Here is a 22,621-nt window from a genome sequence, read left to right as displayed (position 1 = left end):
TTGATACTCTCTTAACTGAAATACAAATATTCCCAAAGTCAATGCTTTAGTTGCCTCAGTCTTTGTATCTCAGTGCCTCTCCCTGCTAGTACAGTTGCACTGGTCTAGTGAAAGTACAGCTTGGAACAACTGCTACGCACACAGCCCTGAAATCCAGCCCCACTACTGACATTGCGGAAACCCTGAATTTATATTACCGTTTCCTCACAACTGACACATGACACCAGCAAACAGGAGACATACCTCTCATGTAACTCATGTTGGGGCCTGTGGAAATGCCCTTTTAGTCATAGGACATTGCCAGATGGCTTAAAAATGGCATTTGAGCAAAAAAGAAAAAGCATCTGTGGCACGTTTACCATCATGAAATGTTAGCATCAAAAGAGATCTCAGAGACTTTTTCATCCATAGAGCCTCACTTTTCAGATGAGAAAATAGGGGCATAATAAGGTGAAGTGGCCTGCTCAGGGGTTCACCAGGAGACATGGGACCCAGGGAGGATGAGAATCCAGTGGTTTAGGACTTATGTTTTTCTCTGAGGCTCAATGTTGACAGCGGCAAGTTTGGGGGTAAATGGGAAGAGGGGTCCCATGAATGAGAGGTATGTCACAGGGTTACAGAGAAGATAGACAAGGCCCTACCCTGAGTGTGAGAGACAGAGGGGGAGCGTCCGATCAGCGGCCGCTGCTGTTCACCAGGCCATGAAACTCCTCCCAGGCCCTGGCAAACCAGAGACAAAAAAACACAATAGCACATTCAGATCAAAAGCTTTTGAACACAGAGAGCAGACACAATAACCCCACATCCCCCTTCAGATGCCCTCCAAGTCGAGTGGAGCCACAGGTACCTGGGAGCAGAGCAGCGAGGTCCCACTGGACTTTCCTTTCCGAGGAGCAGTGCGGCCTACCCTTTCAGGGCCAGTGGGCACTTCTGCTTGCTTCACTTGAGAAGTCTGCCCCTGTTCCCTCAAGGATTTGCACCAGTGTTCCTTCAACAAGGCTCCAGGGGAGGCCAGTAAGGTCAGAGCTGACGCTCAACTGTCACCAAAAACACTTCCAATTTACAGTGACACTCCCTGTCCTTTCTGCCTTGGGTATGTGTGCACAGGTGGCAGAAACAATTTTTCTTCATCAGGCCTCACTGAGGGTAAAGGCCAGTTCCCAACAGCATTATGTCTAAAGATGCAAGGAGGAAAGTATACACTTTCTCTGCTTTCATATTTCCAACCTTCTAACCCTTCTACACTCAGACTTTCAATGTGTCAGTTTCCACCTGTTTCTTAAGTGCTTATGTAACTACTATCTGAAAATTTAAAGTCACGGTAGTTCAAAATTTCCAGGGAACAACGCCCATTACAATTTTCATGCTGATTAGCTTAATTCTGAAATTAGGTTGGGAAGGGATAAGAAATGTGACAGAGGGGGTACGTGGCCTTTCAGAATGGTGCTCCACAGAGAAAAGACTCTTGGTGACTGCTGGACTAGTCACAGGAGAAAACCAGATCCCCTATGCTTCTGGAGGCTCAAACTCAAGTTTTCTCAGGGGAGCTGATTTCCTCCCTAAGCCCTAGCCACTTTTCAGCCCCAAACTGATGAGTTCCTTGGGAATTATAAATAAAATATGGTGCTTCTAAGTCTGAAGTTCCTCATTATTGTTACTCCATTCTTGGTTTAATTTGGTGACATAGTACCCAGGGTGACAATACACTACATTTATAAGTTAACCATCTACCTCTTAGAGGAGGTAGATCTGCAGTTCATGTTTTCTTCAGAGAATTATTACAAAAGCTCCTAGTGTATGTGCTAACTAAATTAAGGAAAAATGTAAGACTGCCAAACAAGTATGCCAGTCTTTGTCAATTCCCAAACTCAGTGTCCACAGCAAGACACCTGTTTCAGAGCTCTTTCTGGAAAGATGGTGATGTGATGCACTTTGTGAATCCCTGAGTGACATCAGAAGGCAATCTCACTCTTTACTCCAAATGAAGACAAGGGCAAAGCAAAATCCAATGCTTCAGCAATGACCCAGGGAAACCCCTCACTGTAATAGTGAAATTTAAATTCCTTTTTAAACCACTTAGGTGCCAACAAGAAATTACATGGCTGTGTTGAAGCTTCATGTCATTTACCCTTTTGTTTCCAGGAAGGGCCATCCTTACACTAGCCTACACTGAGCAGTTCTCTGTCAAGAACCTGAAGAAATACGGACTTCATGGCTCTGTCCTACTCCATTCCAGTATTATATTCCCCTCCCAGTTTCTTCATTAGTATCTTCACTATATGTTAAACCTCAACATGAAGAATCTGGGTTAAGAAATTTCCTCACGGCCGGGCACCACGGCTCATGCCTGTAATTCCAACACTTTGGGAGGCTGAGGCGGGCGGATCACCTGAGGTCAGGAGTTCAAGACCAGCCTGGCAAACACGGTGAAACCCCATCTCTGATAAAAATACAAAAAAATTAGCCGAGTGTGGTGGCAGGCACCTGTAATCCCAGCTACTGGAGAGAATCCCAGCTACTGGGATTCTCCCAGCAGGAGAATCTCTTGAACCCAGGAGGCAGAGGTTGCAGTGAGCAGAGATCACGTTACTGCACTCCAGCCTGGGTGACAGAGCAAGACTCCATCTCAGAAAAAAAAAAAAAAAGAAAAATTTCTTCACATGGATCCAGCAGAAATAAAATACTGGGCCATAATCTTTGGTATAATCACTCTTATTCTCATAGGCCCAGAGCTCGGCCAAAAGGCAAATCTACTACCTAAAGCTAGGTGTGAATAGTCCAGCTATTTTCCATCTGGCATTCCAGGCATACTGGGTAATATTACAACTTTCTTCTTTTAAAGGTAAAGAAAGAACAAGTTAAATGTAAAAAGTGTCATATGACTGGAGTTTCTAAAAACAGAAATTACTGAGATTAATACAGCCAACAGGGAATTCTGAACAGATTCAAACGACAGAGGAACAAAGAGTTCTTTTAAGACCACTCTTGTCCCATCTCACATACCAGAAAGCAAATCCTGTGCAATTCTACACTTTCCCCTACCTCCACCCAAAGCCTGCAAGGTTCGCAGTCTTGCACTCACTAGCTCTCTATACTTAGGGAGGGGCTCAGCCTCTTGCTAATCTGGGTTCTTTGCTTTGACTACCAGTTTGGTGGTACATATCACAGATGCAAAGCCAGGCCAGCAATTAAGCTGGGGTAACCTAGTGCTACTGGCCTATGATTTAGCCATGCCAGGAGAAGGGAATGGGCTAGTCCTGGCCTATATATTAAAGTTCAGTGTTGAAATACAATGATATTTAGACGTGGGAAAGTCCCCACAATTTGACCTGTCTCCCCTCTAAGATAAAGGAATAAAGAGAATCACCCACCCTCCACTCCTGCAGAGAAGCTGGGCCAGTCTTTTCCAGTGCTGTAGTCCACTATGGGAAGTTGGCCTGTTTTCCTTTTCCATTCCAGGCTAGATGCACAAAAGGAATCAGTGGGACTAATCCAAAGAGGAGTTTCTTCACAAAAGACATTGGTGTTTCATATGGTTCCGAGCCCAGTTTTATCCTGGTAGCCCCATGATTCTCACTGCATTATGAGATTTCTCCTCAAAGCAGAGAATATGGGGAACCCATATCTATGAAAACTCGACTACAAGTTGGCCTCATTAAAAGGAGCTATGACCTGAGCAAAAACTCAGTTTAACAAGTTGTCCGCTTCTTAGGGGTGAACTGTCAGCTATAAACAAGAGCAGGAGCCCTCTGCAGCACAGCAGCTCATCACCTGCCTGCTCTGTGTGGCAGGCAGTGCCTTGTAGCACACTGAGGGGAGCAGCAGGAAAAGGCCATAAGCAGTGTGATTAGGGAAAGGCTGGAAAAACCCAACAGTTGAAGAAGGACATTGGAAACTGGGCCAAAAATAGCAAGCAGGAATCAGGAACACCTGACTGAAAGATCTAAGCCACTCCTAAAAAAACTCCCCTCACCACCAGCAGCCCTATCTTCAGAGTACTCGCAGGAAAATGAATGTTGGCTCCTTCTTCCTTCATTTTCCCTGGAATTCTTTTTTTTTTTTTTTGAGATGGAGTTTTGCTCTTGTTGCCCAGGCTGGAGTACAGTGGCGCAATCTCGGCTCCCTGCAACCTTCGCCTCCTGGGTTCAAGCAATCCTCCTGCCTCAGCCTCCCCGAGTAGCTGAGATTATAGGCGCTGGCCACTATGCCCGGCTAATTTTATATTTTTGGGAAAGATGGGGTTTCACCATGTTGGCCAGGCTGGTCTCCTGACCTCGTGATCTGCCCGGCTCAGCCTCCCAAAGTGCTAGGATTACAGGCATGAGCCACCTCGCCCAGCCTCCTTGGAATTCTTGAGTCTCAGTAGCTGCTGTTCCTTGGCTCAAACAAAGCCATATCCATGGAAGAGCCACAAGGAATAGAAGAAAGCAGAAGTACTTCTGACTTTTGTTCATACTGACAAGGATCAGAAGGGTCTCGAGGTCAGTTTGGTGCTTTCTAATCAACATTGACTCTGGGAGGTGACATCAAGCCTCCCTCCTGGAAAAGTTACAATACAGCCGAAATTAAGGTTAATACATGTAACACTTTTTGAAGGCAAGAGAAGGTAATTCTTTGACAAATACTAAAAATGTAGAGAACGGGCCTTTCCATATTCCAGCAAATCTCTCATTTTATAGGTACTTCAACCAATTTTGGATAGGTAATAAACAAAGATGCAATGACACAAACACCCCTAGAATATTGAGCCCACAGTGCTAATCCTAACAGGTGTTATGCAGGATCTTGGGCCACATGGAGATCAGGGGTAAGTCAGGATGGTACAAGCACAGGGTATCACTGCCAAAGTGGAACAGCCACTCTGGAAAACTCAACCTTAAATCCACAGCCACTTTCACAGATCCTCTCAGGCCGACTGACCCAGTGTTTGCAAAAAAAAAGATTATTTATTATGTTTTTGGTGGTAGCTCCTAAGAAAACCTGAAGTAGCATGAGGCTTGCTGAAACTCTACATGCAGGTTAGGGGCCTAAAGGCCAAGCTGCAGCACATACAAGCCAAAGCCACAAAGCACACAAGGGGTCCATATGTGCTACGGTCAGATATCCTACAGAGCAAACTCACACGGGATGAAGACGTTTCCCTACCCCAGATCCTGATGTGCAGTAACACCGGGCCCAGGAGAAAGGGAAGGGCTATAACCCTGAGATCTTGCAAGCAGGGCTAACTCAAAGAGGAAGATGACCTGGCTCTAAAGGGAAAGCAGAAGGGAGAAGGCTAGAAAAGAGCTGTGGCTTGGGCAGCTTTGGCACCAGCAAGAAAACCCCATTAGCACAAAGCAAGGAAGCTATATACATACAGCCACACAGAGAAGCAGGGATTTACCTCCAAGCAAGAAATTTCTTTGAAGTAAAGGCGAATGGAAGTCAGCGAAGCAAAGGCCAAGGATCCCCCTTTCCAACCTGAACAGACTTTCAAGCTGAATTCTATATCAGAAATCACTCTGTTCTGGTCATCGGCGTGACTAGATGGGACCTCAAATTTAAGTACCAGAAAATAGGGTCTTATTTTGAAAGCTAGATGTCACCTTATTATGTCAGGCCTCAGCAGTCCTGGAACAAAATACCACATGACACTATACAATGGGCTTATGGAAATGAGGCTGCATTCCCCGGATGGCCCTCCATGGAAAAGTCTGTGCCATCCCTTAATATGGTGACAGTCAGTCCGAAAGGCCACATCTTTGATGCACCATAAAGAGCAAGAGCATGAGACAAGCTAGTTTAGCACCATTTATTAAGTGATCTCAGCTGTTGTTGTAGCTGCTGTGTGTCAGCCTGTTCTTAAAACATAAAATGCTCTTCCAATTCCTCTTGTCCAGGACAGAAGGATCTTCCAGGTAGCACGCCAACAGAACAAGAGACTCCGATGACGCCAGCTTCAATGATGGTGCCATCCAGAGAGGGAGAGGGTCATGGCACATTCAACCGCGGCTTCCAGAGGTTTTGAAAAAGGAGCCTTTGGGGGCCCAGCCTGCCTGGCATTCTAGTGGAAGTGCAAAAGGTTGGCTCATTGGGAAAGGAAAGAGAGGGGGACGCAAGGGAAAGTAGCATCTGTGTCTCAAAGAGGGCTGGTTTTCTGGTCTCTACAGCTATAGGGCTGAAGTCCCAGAGGCAGACCTCTGGATAAAGCAGGGAGCAGCAGGCCAGTCTTTCTAGCAGACTAAGGCAAAAAGCCCACAGGCTCTCCTAAACTCTGTCAGGACATGTACATATATATCTATAAAAGTCACAAAGAACTGCCTTATGGTATTAGAAAGGGAGAACAGCAGAGAAGGGGAGAACTGATGAAAAATACCTCTTTCCCTCTCTTATCCAGGTGGAAAACTTATTTTGGGGGTGAGTGGGAGTGGGGGATATTTAGAAACCTTGAAAACAAGAATCCTAGAAAAAGGTAGAGATCTCTCCAGCCTGGACTGAATGAGGCTAGAGGCCAGAAACTACTTCTATCCCAGAACAGAGAATAAGAAAAATGTGCCTAGAGAAAAACAATGCTAACACAGGACTGCTAAGGCAAGCAACCAGGGCCAAGGCTGGCTAATAACTGTTGGTGACTATGATGAGTCATGCCAGCCGTTTGATCACGGACCAACTCCCATAGCAGTGGAAGTTCCCACTTAAAAACTGGTACTTAGCTGGTTTAAGCCAACTCCACTCATAACATTATCTGTGAATGCATGGGAAAGAGATTCCCAAACGGTCTGTCTGCTGAACATAATCGCTGGGCTCACTACTAGTCTTCAATAATAACAACATGATGATATTCTTATTAATGATGATGATGATGATAGCAATACTACTACGTGGCCCTGTAAGAGCATTCTCCATCTGAGGACCCTCAGTTAAAGATTAAATCAGCCTCACAATAGCCTTGTTAGATAAAGTACTGTCTCCCACTTTACAGATGGAGAAACTGAAGCAAAGTTGCAAAGACGCTTGTCAAAGGCACATATTGGTACGGGGCCATAGGACAGAACTAAACCTAAGAGTCCTAACTCTTAGCTGGCTAGCTCTCCCTCCAGCTTTGAGACAATCTGACAGCCACTCCCCACACTTTTTCACAATAGCCTGAGCTTACTTCTGACACTCAATCACTGAAGGAGCAAGCCTAACAGTGATTCTCACTGTAGACAGAAAGCTCTATTTCCCTGAGTCCTAGGGAGACTGCAAAGCTTATTTTCCCTGTGGCCATCATGCTTCCCTTTGATTCTGCTCTCTCACACACACACTATCCCCCTTCTTCTATGAGTCAGCTCTATACACAAGGAAATGGAGTCATTCCTGACAAGTAGTCAGTATCCCAGGACAAAGAAAACAGACTGAAGCTAACAAGTTAAAAAGACATGCAGAAGTGGGGTGAGGGTGGGCAGGGTGAAATTATCTTAAAAAACAGCAAGAAAAAGAAAAGCACTTGTCTTTCATTTTAAGATAGTGGTTAGAATATGAAAGACAGGACAGCCTGTAGAAATTAAGCAAGCCCAGGCAGTGCAACTGGGTTTCTGCAGACAGGCTCTCTCTGCTACAAAGCACCTGGTAGTATAGGTGGCAGGGAGCCTCGCTGACAAAGAACTGCAGCAAGTAGCCAGAAGCCCTGGAGGGAAGGCCTGGTCTGTCCCTTCTCCACAAGTAAGTCTCCTGTCCGGTCATATTCCTCTGGGCCCAACTACAGATCTACTTCTGCTAAGCTTAGGGACACATCCTCCCATAACCCCCCAACACGTACTTGATGCTGTCGGTGTGAGTTTTGTATTCCATAATGGTGTTGGGAGGTAGGTTAAGCACTCGCCGAAGTGTGTCCCGGATTCGGGCTGTGGTTGCTTGGTCACTGGCAGTCTTATTCCATATTGAAATAATGTCCTCCTATCAGAGGAACACAAGGAATCATCAAAGCAAATCAGAGGCAGCGAGGAGAGCAAAGGCAACACAAGAAACCAGACTGGCCCATGGGTGGCTTACCTGAAAGCGGACAGACACCACAGCCCCACAGATCTCCTCCCCAACCATGAACTGTTCCCCCAGCATGGCCAAAATGAGATTCTCCCAGCAACGGGAGGCCAAGCCCTTCCGCAGCCGAATAATCCACTTGCCACCATTTTTATTTGCATCATCCTGTAAAAAGACAGAAAGCACTAAAGTTAAAATACGGTTTCACAGTGTTTTTTTTTTTTGTATGAAGGCAGTAAAAAGCCAATAATCTCTTAAACACTAAGAAGTCATATCATTTTCCAATTATTCAACTCTATAGAAAAACTGATGGTAGGACTACGGAGAGAAGAAATGGGGAAAAAAAGAAAAACATGGCTGGGATCCTTGGCATAAGCCATATATTAAAATGGCTTAACAGACCTTTTAAAAATAATCCCCTTTACTGGAAATACTTTAGGAATCAAAATGAAATGATGTCATATTTCAAGCACGGATCATCCCTTCACTTGCTAAAAGTACTGAGTGTCTGCTGGGCATGGTGGCTCACACCTGTAATACCAGCACTTTGGGAGGCCGAGGCGGGCAAATCACGAGGTCAGGAGATCTAGACTAGCCAGGCTGACATGGTGAAATCGCATCTCTACTAAAAATACAGAAACAAAATTAGCCGGGCATGGTGGCGGGTGCCTATAGTCCCAGGTACTCGGGAGGCTGAGGCGGGAGAATGGCGTAAACTTTGGAGGCAGAGCTTGCAGTGAGCTGAGATGGCACCACTGCACTCCAGCCTGGGCAACAGAACAAGACTTTGTCTCAAAAAAAAAAAAAAAAAAAAAACTGAGTGTAACTACATACCAAGTACACAGTCATGAAGCCCCAATCTAGTTTTTTGTTTTTTTTTTTTGAGACGGAGTCTCCCTCTGTCACCCAGTCTGGAGTGCAGTGGCATGGTATCGGCTCACTGCAACTTCTGCCTCTCGGGTTCAAGTGATTCTCTAGTCTCTGTCTTCTGAGTAGCTGGGACTACAGGCGCATGCCACCATACCCTGCTAATTGTTGTATTTTTAGTAGAGACAGGGTTTCACCATATTGGGCAGGGTAGTCTCGAACTCCTGACCTCGTGATCTGCCCGCCTCGGCCTCCCAAAGTGCTGGGATTACAGGAGTGAGCCACTGTGCCTGGCTGAAGCCCCAGTCGCTACTTAGATCCAGTCTAGTAGAACAGACAGACAAGGATATTAATTACAGCAATGCTACTGTAATTATAAGTGCTGCTGTTAACAGATATACACACTATGTTAAGAAAGAACAAGACAGTTGGAAACAGTCAAGACGTGGGTCTTTTTTTTTTTTTGAGATGGAGTCTTGCTGTGTCACCCAGGCTGAAGTGCAGTGGTGCAATCTCGGCTCAGTGCAACCTCCACCTCCTGGGTTCAAGTGATTCTCCTGTCTCAGTCTCCCGAGTAGCTGGGATTACAGGTGCCTGCCACCACACCTGGCTAATTTTTGTATTTTTAGTAGAGACGGGGTTTCACCATGTTGGCCAGGCTGGTCTCAAACTCCTGACCTCAGGTAATCTGTCCACCTTGACCTCCCAAAGTACTGGGATTACAGGCATGAGCCACCAAGGCCTGCCAAGAAGTGGGTCTTAAGGGCAACAGGAGTGAGTCAGGAAAAGCAGGTGAAGGGCACTGCGGGCACTGGAAAGAACACGTCTGCGCAAAAACTGACAGGAGGGTCCACCTGCAAGGAAGGGAAGATTTAGAGATAATGGGAGATGAGGCCTGAAAGGTAAATGAGATGCAAGATCATGTGAGCAATGAGGAGCTGTGTAAGTTGGGCGGCGTGGATGTGACCACATGTGTCTACTCAAAAAATGCCACGGCATCAGAATAGAAGATGCATTACACCAGGGCGCAGTCGAATACTGGCTCTGCAAACAGTTCTAGGTCTTCAGTTACTGCCTTTAAGCTTATTTTCCTACCCACTTTAATCATATGTGTACTATGTAAAAATATTACACACATACACAAACAAGTTCTATAGGGATAAAGGTAACTGAAAACAAAAATCCTTTAATGTTCTAATACCATTTTAGTCATAAAACAGTCTTTAAAAAACACCCAGCACCAACCCACACAGACAAAAAAATGGCATCAGTGCATTTCTCTAGAGGCTCAGGTTCCAAGGATATACTGGAGAGTGATGCAGTTTTGAGAGAAGACTTTAAAATACTTTTAACCTTGGTAGGCTAAGAGACAAAACAAAAAAACCCAAACTTGCTCAAAAAAGCAGTCAGAGACCATTAGTCCTTACCTCCCACATGGGTTTAATTCCTTCTTTGAAGAGATGGAAGTCACTGTGGCCTGTCAGGTCCCCGGGACGTACCATGTGGCTATAAAACCTCCAGAACTGCTCCACCTGCAGAGAGAAGACCCCACAGTAAAAAAGATGTGTCTTGTATTTTTCTTTGAATGCATCCCGAAGTTGAGATTTAGTTAAGAACATAAGCATGGAAGACACTATACTACAGGCTGTCCTTTTCAGAGGACTCATTTTCATGTGTGGCACTGTGAGGGAAGACATATTAGAAGAAAAGTGTATCATCTAGTTTCACGAAAGAAAAAATGCAACATTAGCAATACAAGAATAAAATCTTTGGTGAGAAATGCAAGCCTGAGCCAGGAGCTTTAGTTGGTGAAACCATGTTAATACGCACTCTCCCACTCAAGCCGCAGGACAGTCATCACATGCAGTAAGAGGACCAGGTTTTTGCACAATGGAAACTCTTTAGCCTTGAGGTATATTAAGTGCCACACAGCCTCAGCCTGAATGCATTTTTTAGAACCAAATCACTTACTGATCAAAGATTGTTTAACTGGCAAATATAGCATTTGCTGAATGAAATACTTCTTAGACCTGTTTAGTTACTAAGCATAAGTGATAGAATCAACCACTTGTACCACACATACTACTCTACACCATGGTGCTGTTGCTAAAGTCCAGGCCCATCCAAAATCGTACAGGACTTAGCTTCTCATAGCTAGGGTTTAAGGCCTTCTTCTTAGCTAGAAAAATTATGTTTCTCCTTGCTGCTCCTTCACAATCCCATGAGAAAACTACATTTATATTTTTCTATCAAGTATATGCTTATTTGTATTCATCACAGTAGTCCCATTTTTCTCATTAGTGTCACCTCCCCCCTTAAAAGAAAAAGAAAAAGAAAAAAAAAAGAGACAGGGTCTGTGCAGCAGTATGATCATAGCTCATTATAGCTTCTAACTCCTGGTGTCAAGGGATCCTCCTATCTCAGCCTCCCAAGTAGCTGGGACTATAGGCTCATTAGTGTCTTGATAGGACAGATTATTTCCTTATTCACAGAGGATACCTAGTAAGTACTGGCCAGTGAAGAGGCACACTTTAGGAGGAAAGAAAAAACATGAACACTCTGATGAGAAATAGCTGGTATTTGCCAACTTGCTGAGCAGGCTCTAAATCAACATACAGCAAGATACCACAACTATGGAGCTGACAATGGGTACTGAGTAGACAAAGATTCAGGTCATACTTCTAGATTTCAGGAGCACCTAAGGAGAAATCAACCTTACACTGGGTGAAATGGCTGCCCCTTTAGTTCCTCTCTGGCACAAGAACATGTGATGCATCTTACATGTTAAAAAGAAGTCAGGAACTAACGCCATCTATAGGGCTTCAAGGCAGTGCTTCATATTCAGCAACTGCTAAGCTTAGCTGCATATAGTGACTTGGAATAGTAAATGGTCATATGAATACAATCGGCAATAATCTAAACCTTTATCCACCCTAACATAGTTGAAGAGAACTAAGTACACCCACAAGTGGCTCATTGTGAATAAGGAACTGAAAGAGGCTTGGTGAGGAGAAAGTATGGCAACCATCTCCAGTTCCCCAGTCAATAATCACTTTAATAGTTTGGTCTCCTCCAATCTTACAACTACACTGCACAATCTTCTTTTTTTTGTTTTTGTTTTGTTTTTCTGAGACGGAGTTTCACTCTTTTTGCCCAGGCTGGAGTGCAATGGTGCAGCCTTGCCTCAGCTCACTGCAACCTCCATCTTCTGGGTTCAAGTAATTCTCCTGCCTCAGCCTCCCAAGTAGCTGGGACTACAGGCACATGCTACCACGCCTGGCTAATTTTTGTATTTTTAGTAGACGGGGTTTCACCATGTTGGCCAGGCTGGTCTCGAACTCCTGACCTCAGGTGATCCACCTGCCTTGGCTTCCCAAAGTGCTGGGATTACAGGCGTTAGCCAACACGCCTAGCTCCACTACACAATCTTATATGCAAAGAGGTGAAGTTAAACAGCTCGAGACCATCATTCATTCATTCATTCATTCATTCATCATTTGAGATGGGGTCTTGCTCTGTTACCCAGGTTGGAGTGCAGCAGTGTGATCACGGCTCACTGCAGCCTCGACCTCCCAGGCTCAAGCAATACTCCTGGCTCAGCCTCCTGAGTAGCTGGGACAAGTGGGCACCACCATGCCCAGCTATTTTTTTATTTTTATTTTTTGTAGAGATGAAGTCTAACCCTATTGCCCAGGATAGTCTTGAAGTCCTAGATTGATCCTCCCTCCTTGGCCTCCCAGAGTGCTGGACTACAGGCATTAGCTACTGTGCCTGGCCTGAGAAATATTATTAAACTTTAAAAGATTTGACAGTTCTAATTGAAACCAAAAAAATAAGTGTTCACAGACTCAGAATATGAGGTGCAGAAAGGACTTCAGAAATCATCTCAACAACTTGTTTTATAGTTGAGAAAAGTTTCAGGACTGAGTTGCTCTAGCTGAGAGTCAAGCATCAGAATAGGTGAGCTCTGATTACCAAGTCCAGTGCTCTTTCCATTTCAAGATGATGCCTTCCTCGTCACCCTGACTTTAAGAACTTTTGAATGTTGTTAATGATTAGGCTAAGAATCACTGGGAAACACTGCTTTGAATTCGATAAAAGGATTAATAATGTAATTATTTATCTGTGATGAATTTAATATTGTGAGCCATTTCCTAATGACCTGAATTACATAATAGACTTTATTTCTATTTTTCAGGTTCAGACCTACGAAGTCAAAATGACAGACTTTAAATACTATCACACATCCAGTGAGCACTGAAGAAGCCTTAACCCGAGATAGTCCTGATGATAAATCATTCCTTAACATATACGCTGAAAGAAAAGAAAAACTCTTCTTGTACAATTTGGGTAAATTTTTATATGCTTTTTTTTTCCCACAAGAGGGAAATAAAAATGCAAGAAGTATGCATAATTACCCCAATTTTTTTTTTTTTTTTCAGATAAGATCTCACTATGTTGCCCAGGCTGATTTTGAACTCCTGGCTTCAAGCAATCCTCCCACCTTGGCCTCCCAAAGTACTGGGATTACAGGAATGAGCCACCAGGTCTGGCCAAGTTCTTTAAAATCGATCTTAAACCCATCTCTTCAATGGCAGTATTCCCCAAACTGGAATCAATTCCTTCTTTCCTCCAAACTCCAAGAGCACTCTACATGCCTTTCCCATAGTACTACTTATTGTCTATCCTGTATTAGAAATTCCTGGGCACATCTTATTTCCCCAAGGACAGGATCTGTGCCTTCATTCCTTTTAGAAGCCTACTAGGGCCTTGAATTCATTCAACAAGCATTTCTTGAATCAAATATGAACCAGTACACAAGCTAGTTATATTATTTCAAAAACCTAAGTTAGCCGATTCTAAGATAACACTGGCGAACTAAACAAGATCTTTGCTTTAGGCTGAAATTTTATCAGCTCGGCAAAGTAATGATGTTGATTTCATATTAAGCAGATTATAATTGAGTTGTAAGAGTATTCTAGATACAAGTATTAGATATGATTTGCAATATTTTCTCCCATTTTGTAGGCTATCTTTTCACTTTCTTGATAGTGTCCTTTGAAGCAGAAAAGTTTTGAATTTTGACGAAATCCTATAGAGATAGGGTCTCACTATGTTGCCCAGGCTGGTCTCAAACTCCCGAGCTCAAGTGATCCTCCTGCCTCAGCCTCCCAAAGTACTAGGATTACAGGTGTGAGCCACCACGCCCAGCCAAGTATTTAATCTTTTGCTGCTTATGCATTTAGTGTGTTATTTAAGAAGGCTTTGCCTAACCTAAGTTCATTAAGATGTACTAACATTTTTCTTCTAAGAATTTTATAATTTTAGCTCTTACATTTAGGTCTATGATCCATTTTTAGTTACTTTTTGTACATGGTATCAGGAAGGAATGCAAATTCATTCTTCTGCACCTGGAAATCCAGTTGTCTCAGCACTGTTTGTTGAAAAGAAGATTCTTTCCCCAGTTACTGTCTTGGTACCTTACGTTACCGGTTTATTATAAACAAAGGACACAGATGAAGAGATGTGTAGGGCAAGGTATGAGGGAAGGTATGGAGGAAGGTTCAGGGAGCTTCCATGTCCCCTCTAGGTGCACCACCCTCCAGGTACCTCCATGTGTTCAGCTATCCAGAAACTTCCGTACCTGAGCTTCAATTACACTGGCTCCCCCATTTAATCCAGTGAATTATGACTGACTTGAGAATTTAAAAAAATTTTTAAGACAGGGTCTATCTCTGTTGCCCAGGCTAGAGTGCAGTGGCACAAACATGGCTCACTGTAGTCTTAACCTCCTGGGTTCAAGTGATCTTCCTGCCTCAGCCTCCTGAGTAGTTGGGGCCACAGGTGCACACCAACATGGCCAGGATTTTTTTTTTTTTTTTTTTTTTTAGTGTTCCCCTTTTCTCCAAATCAGCTAATTTTACGTTACCTAGGCTGGTCTCAAACTCCTGGGCTCAAACAATCTTCCTACCTCAGCCTCCCAAAGTGGTGGAATTACAGGCATGAGCTACCATGCCCCACCGTAACTTGAGACTTTAGATCAGATACTTAACCCAAGTTTTCCTTTCCTCATTTGTAAAATATGGATAATATCACTGACCTCATAGGGCTATCGAAATGATGGAAGGAAATGACACAAATAAAGTATGTGTTATACGTCCTTCCTCCTTAGCAGTTTGTTGTAGTATTTCCTACTGGAGTATTCTTTTCCAGTTTCTGCATTTTAAACAGACTAATACTTTGCCAATCTCAAGAAAATGACAAACCCCACATTTGACTCTGCCCAGAGATTGAATGTACAGCACACACTGGGTACATAATAACCTTTGTTCAACTAGAGTGGTGTTAGTTGCAGATGGATTCTTGGGGTACACAAACCAAGTTACCTGGGAGAGAGATGAGACGGTCTGGGCTCTCTGACTGACAGTACAAAAAGCAATTATTAGACATTTCATTTTCTTTCTGAACACAGGAAAAAGATATTTTATGCATAATCGTTAACACAGCCAGAACCCTAATGGGAGCTTCTTAAATATAAAACTTTCAAAATTTTTCAGTTTACTGTTAAACTTCATGAGGATAGACAACATGTATTATAAACCTTTGTATTTATGACACTTTGAACTTAGTAAGGACTCCATAAATATCTACTTAAACAAACAAAACAAAACAAAACAAAAAATAGGGCCAGGTACAGCAGGTCACTCCTATAATCCAGCACTTTGGGAGGCCAAGGCAGATAGATCACCTAAGGTCAGGAGTTCGAGACCAGCCTGGCCAACATAGTGGAATCCCGTCTCTACTAAAAATACAAAAATTAGCTGATTGTGGTGGCACATGCCTATAATCTCAGCTACTCAGGAGGCTGAGGCAAGCGAATTGCTTGAACCCAGGAAGTGGAGGTTGCAATGAGCTGGGATTACACCACTGCACTCCAGCCTGGGCGACAGAGCAAGAGACTCTGTCTCAGTTAAAAAAAAAACAAAACCCCAAACCTGTTCTTTTGTATTATGCCCTTCTGATCAACTCTACAATTCTCCTATATGTTGATACCTACATGCTAACCATGGATATCTAGTGAGAAACCTAAAAATGAACAAATCTGACTCCGGAGGCTCAGGTCAGTCAATTCAGAAAACCAGAATCTTAAATAGGTTACTAGGAAGGTAAATAAACATCATATTGATACAGGCATGAATGAACTATCAAGGCACACTCCATTAAATCACCAAGAACTCACAGAGGCAAAGGTGCCAATCTGTTTGATATTCTGTTCATAGCTCTGTGAGCTGGTGGGACGGCCGGGGGTTCTCCTGGAGTACCAAAAAGTGTAGTTGTACTGCAGGGGATGCTCTGCTGGTCCAGGAACAACAGCCTGGGAAGTAAAGAACGTGTGTTAGTCCTGGGCATTTGTCATATGGTCTGAGACTGAGAGAACATTTTACAGTGTCAATCTTTACCACCTCCACAATTAAAAAAGGATATACAACCTCAACTACCCGCAATGTGCCCAAGATTCTGCTTACACAGTACGTTTCCTCAGTGGTTAACTGATTCCAAATTCCTCTAACACTTTACCTGTGTTCTTATGGCCTTTGTAACTTTCTGCCTCATATAATAACAGGTATTCACGTTTGTATCTTATCTCAGCCTATGCCCAGTCCAAGCACTGCTTTCTCTATGAGATTCATCACTGTCAAGTTACTTAACCTGTTTGTGCCTCATCTTCTTACCTGCAAAATGAGGAAAATAATAACAACTATCTCATAATACTGCCGAGAGGATCAAATGAATTAGTGGATATACAATGCTGAGCAACTGGCAGAGAGTACGTGCACAACAGATGTCAGTATTGTTATTATTGGTACTATTAAATATAAGCCCCTTCCACAGTCTCATTCCCCTTTGTGTCCTCTTAGCATCTAGCATAAAGTGGCTTGCCCTTGGAGTGCTACTCAATATTGCAGAATAAATGAATTAGTGATTGCTTTGATATTTCTTCTTTTGTTTTTTTTTTTTTTTTTTTTTTTTGAAATGGAGTCTGTTGCCAGGCTGGAGTGCAGTGGTATGATCTTGGCTCACCGCAGCCTCCGCCTCCCGGGTTCAAGCAATTCTCCTGCCTCAGCCTCCCCAGTAGCTGGGACTACAGGCATATGCTACAGCACCCAGCTAATTTTTGTATTTTTAGTAGAGATGGGATTTCACCATGTTGGCCAGGATGGTCCTGATCTCTTGACCTAGGGATCTGCCCACCTTGGCCTTTCAAAGTGCTGGAATTACAGGCATGAGCCACTGCACCCAGCCTGTTTTGACATTTCAAGGAAAAAACTGATCTCTCTCTCTCTCATTCCCTAAGTTTTCCCTTTTCCAAGTCACTTTCACCTTAGACTATTGTTGACTAAACTGTCTAAAATTTAAAAGGGTGTGTAGCATTTGAAACACTCAGCAGTGGCCTAAGAAGTAGCTAACAGCCTTGTTAAGCTCCAGAGCTAATCTCCTCCATCTCAGGCTAGGAGAATGCTGAAAGCAAGGCAGCATCTCAAGATTTTGCGGCAAGAGAAAAGTTCTAGGTCCCAAAATGAACGTCAATGATTGCACAATGTTTTTCTGAGAACAAAGTCAGATATTCCAACACAGGATGCCATCAAGTTAATCTGGTATCTTCCAGATAAACAGATTCCACAAGACAATAAAGTCTCAAGTTCAAAGGCAACTACAACTGTGCAGCGCAAAACTCACCTTTCTCTTGCTACTGCTCTGATTCTTGTCTCGTTCCGTTTTTTCCTTCTCACCATCTTTCTGTGTGCTGTTTTCTTCATTCTGATCATGGTCCCCACTGTCATCATCTTTCAAACTGAATGGAAAGGCAACATAATACTATTCTGTGATGAAGTCAATTCTTGCTTACCTAACAAAGCCACCAAGTCATACGAACTACATGTAACCAACCCAAAGTCACTCAAATTCAGGCCCTGAGATGTGAGAAGGGCAAAATAATACAGACAGGCAAATTAGGAGGATTAAACAAAAACGAAATGCCCATCAGCTAACTTGTGAACTCCAGAAAGCACTCTTTCAGTTTTCTAAAAAGGCACAAAAAGAACCAGTTAAAGGGACTGTTTAAGGTATACAGTTTAAGGGATTGTTTTCCCTGCCAAAAATGGAGTAAAAAATGAGAAGAGTCTCTAATGCTTTGGCATTTCAAATGAAGGTTAAAAACGTACTATCTGCTTTGCCACTTCTCCTTACCACCTCTTCTACACTTCCCCACTGTCACTACTTTAGTTTAGGCCCTCTTCGCCTGACATCTCAATCATACAATAAATTCCTCAGTGGTCTTCCTGACACAAAACTCTCACTCTCTATCCACCCTTTCACCAGCATTATCTTTTTAAGTGCAAATCTGACATTTAACTTCCGTGTTTAAACTTTCAACGGTCCCTCGCTTTTTGATGCCTACCCTCTAAGATAAAGTACAGCAAAATGTAAAATCCTCTAGAATCTGACTCCTGCCAGCCAGGATCCTCCACCTCTAGCAATCTATATTCCCTTATCCGTGCCATTTGCAAACACCACCCCTTCAGTCTGCCACACCATTCCTCCCATGTCTGTTTTTCCTACTAGAGAGAGAGTTCCCTTAGAGCAGTGTCTTATTTCATCTTGGTATCTCCTGCACCCACGGCAAGATGTTGCCCTAACATGCAGCACTAGAAGATGCTGCATAAATGGTAAACCAAAAGGAAAAATAAATGACTGAAAGAATAAATGTGTTCTTGCTTCATAAGCACAAACGTACTTTAGGGATTACCCTCCCTTTCATGAGCAGCGAAACTACCCCAAGGTTTTCAGGTACACCTAAAAATCAATGGATCCAGACAAAAAGATAAATGGAAGGTGAGTTTGCAAAGACAATAAGAAAACCATTTATTCTAGGGTTGGACCATTAACTCATCAGAGATCTCTCCAATCATCTTTCTTGCCCCAATAACTATATATGTGGTCAAATGAAATTAGGCAGTTCTCAAGAATGGTACAAGAAATGCTCCAATTATAATTCAGATACTATCCTATGCAGATACATAAACATGTTGCAGGGTACTTTGTGGTTTTTTTTTTTTTTTTTGCACATGAATCCCCAGTGCCTGATACATTAAAAGCACCCAATAAATATTAGAATGAATGCACTAGTCACATGTTGGGGTCTCTGCTCTCCCCATTTCACAGGCCTAGCTGTAGGATAATCTCAGGAGGTTATGCCCTGTGCCATGAACCTTCCCATCCCTACCCTGGTCAAGACACAACTAGGACGGGCACCTGACCAAAGGGCAGTCCAGCCCAGGCAATAACCTATGCTCCAGGGCCTTGCTCAAATATATAAGCAGATTCCTCCCCTCAGCATTCATCTAGGAGGAGAAAGATCATAGACTTAGGAGTTGCGGCAGCCATATGCGCCCCATGCAAGAAAAGCCCTGAAAGAATTAAGACAATGAGCAAAAGCAGAGAAAGCCAGGAGATAAGAGATAAGAAAGCCAGGAGATAAGAGAGTGGGGCAGATGAGCAGAGAAAATGCAGGGGACTTTCATTTTGTTGCTGGTGCTACCATCTCTCTGGCTTTTATTCAGCCTCCCTGGACTTTCAGGAGACCATCATCTGCGCTTATGATATTCCCTTCCCCTTTATTAAACATTTGGTTTCCTTTTCAAAAGGAGCCTGTCTAGCACACAAGATCTATGGATTAAAAATTACCAACATCTACCAAGCATCTATGGTGTGTATGAGCTACCAGAGTGCTTGTCCCCAAGGACCTAGCTGAGGAGAAAAGGTTCACAGATATATCCATGCCTCAGCATGGTGCAAAGGCCCCTGCTCTGCTCACATGTCCCAATATCATCTCCTTCCTGGTCCCAACGAACTCTTTTCACTCCAGTTGTATCATCCTAATTTTGATGCCCCAGTTTTATCCTTCTGCTGTGCTCATCATGTGGTCTCTCCTCAAGAAGTCCTTCTTTGCCTAGTTAACTTGTCCTACAGGACTCAGATCGAGGGCCACTTTCTCTTGGAAACATTTCCTAACCTCTCCCGACCTAGGCTAAGTTGGGCTCTCCTCTTCTGAACTTCCCCATATAAACGTTTGCACTTGTTCCAGCTATACTCTCATGGCCAGTTCTGTCTCCTGATCAAGAACATCTCAAGGGTTCTTCTGCTTAGGCCCAGGACAGCTCTCAACTCTCTTCTTTAGGGCACACCCCTGGGATGCAAACCCTATTCCTCTCTTCTTAGCTTCCAACTCCCACTATAGCCTCTGAGGTCCCTTGCATTTAGATCTTGGTTGAAGAGGGGTATAGTCATCCCAGCATCTTGTTTTTGCTAGTCCCAAGAAAAGCATATACCTTCCTTTCTTTTTAGTGGTTTTGCTGCTTATCACTACCAGGAAACAGAGAAAAAACTAACAAAAATAATTGTCAGAGAAGAAACAATGTTCCTGTGATCCCTGGAGCACTTCGGATTCCTTTCTAAGACAGTAAATGGGAACCCTAATGGACCTACACCTAGTGCTTTTATTACCTGAGGGTGGAACTAACCAACTACTCTGCCCTCTAAGCCTACATTTAAGGCAAATCTTATAAGCTACTCTTCCCAGCTTCAAGCTGGATTTGAGTCAAGATACCACTCAGCCTGAAAAATCAGTGCTCTGTAAACTCGGGCAGTCAGGTAGCAACTCTGAGGCTGTCCAGACTGAGAGGAACTTTAGTTAGCTTGCTAAGCTTCTGCCCAGGTATTTCCTCACCCTCTGAACTAGACCAATTCCTTGTGGGCAAGACCTTGGTTCAATTCATCTTTATACCCCCACCATCAGACAGTGGCATAAAACAAATTTCCATTTAATGAATGGGTCTATAGAATCAAAGCAATGAGTGCCAAATAAGTGGTTTAGACAATAGTTAGGAATGGGCCCAAAGTTAACAATACAGAATAAAAAGCAAATGATGTAGAATACGGACAAAATCAAGTACAGTGGTCTAGATCTGAAAACCATGTTTAACTACGTCAGGACTGCAGTTTTTGTGAAAGCATCTTAGGGTTTTACATATCAATAGGATCACTGGCAATGCGATCTAAGGACTTCATAGGTCTACCCCCTCTCCACAAAAGCAATTATAATCAAAGGTTTCATTCAGAGAAGTTGAGTCCATACAGTAACGGAGATTAGAGCTAATCTTTAATATGAGCCCATTAGATTATATACTACTGTACTCAGCTCCAGCCACTGGACTTCTGGAAGAATTCTGGCAAACTGGAACATGTCCTTAAGAGCAATGTGGTAAAGAGTGCAGATTAGTAAAGAGAGCAATGTGATAAAGACTCCAAATATGCAGCAATGGCCTAAAAAGTGCAGAATTTCTGAATGAAAAACAACATAAAAAAATAAAACTAGGGGCAGGAGTGCTGTTTTCAATTGCTAATTTCAAATGAAAGAAAGCTTGTTTTTCTTCTTCCTGCAATGCTAGAGGGTAGATGTTAAAAGATTCTGGCTCAATATAATAGTTAATAATTCAAAGTGATTAAAATGACCCAGGTTCTTCAATCATAGAAGAGCTAAGATAAAAAAGTGGACAAGTTTAATTTTTCTCACAAGGTGCTTGAACCAAGGTTACACAACAAACCTGGGATAGCCCTTCCTTTCCTGTTGTCTTGGGCATTACTTAATCTCAGAGTCTCCTTTTCCTTATCTGTAAAAGGAGATAACAAGATCCCCTTCACAGAATTGTTAGAGTAGAAATAACATATGAGGCTGGGGGTGGTGGCTCCCGCCTGTAATCTCAGCACTTTGGGAGGCCAAGGTGGGTGGATCTCTTGAGTCCAGGAATTGGACATCAGCCTGGGCAACATGGTGAAACCCTGTCTCTACAAAAAATACAAAAAAATTAGCCAGGCAGGGTGGCACATGCTTGTAGTCCCAGCTACTCTGGAGGCTGAGATGGTAGGATTGCTGGTGCCCGGGAGGTTGAGTGGGCAGTGAGCTGTGATCACACCACTGCACTCCAGCCAGGGTGACACAGTGAGACCCTGGCTCAAAAAACATATATATATGAAAAGTACCTAGCAAAATCCCTGTGGAAGTCCATTATTACCATTCTTACTGCAGACCCCCAAATGATTTAGGTAGGCCTGAGCTAGATGACCCATAAGATGTCTTCTTAGGATGAAATTTGGTTTGTGCAAATCAGTGGAGGAAGGGGTATAAAGGTTCCAGAAAGCTCCACTGAGGCAGGATGTGGATCTGGAGCTAGGTGTTGCAGGGTTTACGATAGAGATGAAATGGGACGGCAGTGTGGGAGAGGTTCGTAGAGGGATAGGCTCAGTTAAACCTAAGGATAGAGAAGAGGTCGGGCAAAGACTTTCTCAAGTAGCAGAGACCTCTCAGCAACCAGCAAACATGCCTGAGGACCTACCTGCCTGGAATGTTGGAAATCCAGTACTCCTTGAATTTGCACAGTACTCTCTGCATTGGAAAAACCCTAATTTCCCATCAAAAGCACAAGGTCACAACCTAAACTAATAGTAATTCCACTTTACGTTTATATCTCAGTAGTTAGCAATGTTTCACAAGTATCTTTAAGCATTGCTGAGTGTGATTTGACCCTTATCACACCCCGCTGTGGCAGCAGGGTATTAACCACTAACGTGGTTTGAGCAACAATGGCTCAGAGACTGGGTAACTTTTCTACAGTCAAACAGCTGGTAAGTGGTG

The 22,621-nt window shown here is 43.4% G+C and overlaps 1 protein-coding gene across 5 annotated transcripts in view; it reads right to left on the bottom strand.

Moving 5' to 3' along the window:
- The window catches only part of EIF4E2 (eukaryotic translation initiation factor 4E family member 2), a 33,103-nt gene that overhangs the window by 8,991 nt on the left and 1,491 nt on the right, over positions 1 to 22,621 (bottom strand). For 2 of the 5 annotated variants that reach the window (XM_025404199.1, XM_025404200.1), the window contains exons 2-7: positions 17,608 to 17,722; positions 16,109 to 16,243; positions 10,296 to 10,400; positions 8,014 to 8,166; positions 7,781 to 7,917; positions 5,778 to 6,043 (exon numbers count right to left, since the gene is read on the bottom strand). In XM_025404199.1, coding sequence (XP_025259984.1) covers positions 5,971 to 6,043; positions 7,781 to 7,917; positions 8,014 to 8,166; positions 10,296 to 10,400; positions 16,109 to 16,243; positions 17,608 to 17,722 — 718 coding nt within the window. In that variant the 3' untranslated portion in view covers positions 5,778 to 5,970. Of the gene's footprint in view, positions 1 to 641; positions 721 to 5,777; positions 6,044 to 7,780; positions 7,918 to 8,013; positions 8,167 to 10,295; positions 10,401 to 16,108; positions 16,244 to 17,607; positions 17,723 to 22,621 lie in introns of those variants that run through there. The other 3 variants (XM_025404201.1, XM_025404202.1, XM_025404203.1) reach the window with 3 other exon arrangements.

This window comes from Theropithecus gelada, chromosome 12 (assembly GCF_003255815.1).
Source record: "Theropithecus gelada isolate Dixy chromosome 12, Tgel_1.0, whole genome shotgun sequence".
In the NCBI taxonomy this organism is placed as follows: Eukaryota; Metazoa; Chordata; class Mammalia; order Primates; family Cercopithecidae; genus Theropithecus; species Theropithecus gelada.
This window is presented reverse-complemented; position numbering and strand designations above follow the sequence as displayed.